The sequence below is a fragment of the Mizuhopecten yessoensis genome, unplaced genomic scaffold (genome assembly GCF_002113885.1).
Source record: "Mizuhopecten yessoensis strain PY_sf001 unplaced genomic scaffold, ASM211388v2 scaffold716351, whole genome shotgun sequence".
Classification (NCBI taxonomy): Eukaryota; Metazoa; Mollusca; class Bivalvia; order Pectinida; family Pectinidae; genus Mizuhopecten; species Mizuhopecten yessoensis.
Window position 1 is genome coordinate 752,962 of NW_018480073.1, and position 2,794 is coordinate 755,755.

At 39.0% G+C, this 2,794-nt stretch overlaps 1 protein-coding gene across 1 annotated transcript in view; it reads right to left on the bottom strand.

Moving 5' to 3' along the window:
* Positions 1-2,096, bottom strand: part of LOC110443518 (cytochrome P450 2B1-like) — a 29,962-nt gene extending 27,866 nt beyond the window's left edge. The window contains exon 1 of the mRNA XM_021487782.1: positions 1,338-2,096. Within this exon, the coding sequence (XP_021343457.1) occupies positions 1,338-1,686 (349 nt within the window). The 5' untranslated portion in view covers positions 1,687-2,096. The remainder of the gene's footprint in view (positions 1-1,337) is intronic.
* Positions 2,097-2,794: the final 698 nt, after the last annotated feature.

Consider the following 2,794-nt stretch of genomic DNA (forward strand, 5'->3'; position numbering starts at 1 on the left):
CTAGCATTTCTGTCGATTCCATTTCAGCTTAACCGGCTATCCGGCAGTATACATGCACCGTACTAACTGCTACGGCAGTTATTTTCTCCTTTGAATACTGCCCACCTGCAATAATGATTCCGTAACGTACTCCTTGCGCTATCTTTTGACCATTTGGCAACTTTTCGTTTCGTAGCTGACACGGTACAACACTTTTCTTTCGCTTACTTCACACGGCGAGTCATTTTGTTTACAAAGAAATGGAGTGCTATGCGCATGCGCTAGTAGAGGGAAATCCCTGAACAAAACGTTGGTCAGACAGGTAGAAATACCGATGATTTTCTTAGATTTTATCATTTTTATGAATCTATTTCAGCCAAATCAGATCGTTATTTTCCATAAGGAGTCTCACTTGAAATGTTTATGTAGTACTTGAAAAAAAGACAAAAAATAAAGTTACTTCACCGTGATGCCCCTTTAAACATAAAAACAATCCTCAGAAAACGGGAAATCGCTTCTGAGACGTTCTAGAAAACACAATTTTTTGGGGGGAGATCCCCCAAACTCCCCTTACGGAAGGGGGAAGACGCCCTCCCATACCCTCCCCCTCCTCGCGCAACGCGCGGCAGCACACCGTTAACTATTGAGAAAAAATTATCGGCCCCCCCCTTTTAGGAAATCCTGGATCCGCCCCTGCACCATATAACAAAACATAGTGTGTCAAGGTTAGTTTTTAACACTCTGATGTCAAAGTGTAAGTCTGTACGTATTCCGTTATAATGTATGACATATGTATATAATTGCATACACTTAAAACACAAGAAAACTATCTGTCTTATTAGGTGACATATTGTATTTAAAATTATTAATGCCCTCTGTCTGGGGTTAGGATGGGATCTACTTTGAAAATCAAAGCATATTGTAATATTATTAATTAATGTACTGTAGGGACACGTATAAGCTCAACACAGGTAAAACATAATGTAATCTAACAGCCAAAATACTTTGAAATTATCTAATATATGTTTCAAATTTAAGGTTACTATAAATAACCAGATTTCGCTAACAGTATGATTTAAAACATTTTCTGTTAATAGCATTTCAAATATGATAGACATGATAAACAATATTTCTTTTATGAGGTGGTAATATAAAAAGCTGCATGAAATATATGCAGATAAGATTTCAAGTGTGCTACCGAAAATTTTCAATTAATTTCAAGAGCCCCGTGTCGCCTCAGGAGAAAAATAGATCAGACGAAAACCATTAAAATAGTACACATTAAAAATAAACAATACATTTTTATGGCCACACCGACCGTTATGCCACCTGTATGAGGGAACCCTTAAGATTCTCACCTTTTTTCTGAATGACTTTATCGGGTATATACAGCCAGTTCGGACGCATCTCAAAATTCTCATTTCGTCCGAGCAATACCTCTTCAATATTCTTAAGTCCAAACACAAATATGGTGGTCATCTCGCCCAGTTTTAGTCGGAAAATGTTTCCATAGCGATCCCGAAATCTCTGCAACTTTTGGTCGAACCCTCCACCAGTCACCTGGGGGATGTTCCCGATGATAGGGAGGCCTCGGGGCCCTGGAACGCGCGCCATCTCTCTCTTCCACAGCCAGTAGAGCGACACAGTAAGAAGGAAGGCAGGGATAATGAAACTGGGAATTTCACTTACACCAATGTAAGTGGACATAGCCAGCGCTCATATGTATCACTTTATATGTAAATGTACGTAAGTGTAGTTACAGGCGAAAGGTTAGCCGTAGTGGTATGGTCCCACACAGTCTGAATCACATACTCTTAGTAAAACACGCGTGTCACACCAATGGAACAGATCTTCCGCGGTTACATGTGTACGCTAGTGCTGTAGACGGTCCAATGTACAGTTGTAACAGAAAACAGAATGAATATATCATAGTAAACCGCCTTCTCTCCTCAGAGTGACGCATGTGTCGTCACGTTTTTAAGGTAAACACCACTGCGGGATTAAACCTCTATGTTGATATTACGCTTCACTGAATTCGTTGTAGGCGGGAATGCGCTGGTTGATTGATTGATTGATTGATAGGTTTTACATCCGCTTCACTACCGGATGTATCGTTTATCCAGCTGGAGTGTGACTTGAAATATATATAAAAAAAAAGTTGGATTTAAACGATAATACATGTATCTTCTTTAATAATTAACCGACCTTTTATTTGGAAACCATCCAAGAACATATAACTTCATACTGTATAACATAATATCAGTTATATTATGAGAATTCGTCACAACTCATTGGAAAAACAGGCACAGGATTTGCCCATATGAATTATAAGTGGCAATATTTTGACATGATTTCCTCTAAAAGGGACATCACGTGAAGACCCATATTTTTTTTAATGAATGTATATATTGTATGCACTTCCACTTATGTTACCTCGCTATTCCCATATTCATAGTCCGTTCCAAATGTCCAGTTTGACCACTTGAATTGTTCGGGAAAGCCCTGCTAAAAATAGCGCCGATAACGTCACCTGACTCGGCAGTAAACACAAGTGGTCTACTGAGCGAGATGAAACGGTTTCCACAGGGGCCCCCAGAGAGGAGCCGTCATGCAACTGCAACTTCTTACCGCGCTATGAAACCATATAATATGACTTCTGAGTCCGTATTCAAACTTATTGAACAGTAATTATTCATCATCAGAAGTCAATTGCACGCTTGCCAATATTCAGAATTTAAATTTATTTAGCTTTAAACATATTTGTTGCCAATGAAATTGAACAAGGGATGGGGCACAATTTTTACAATTTATCACA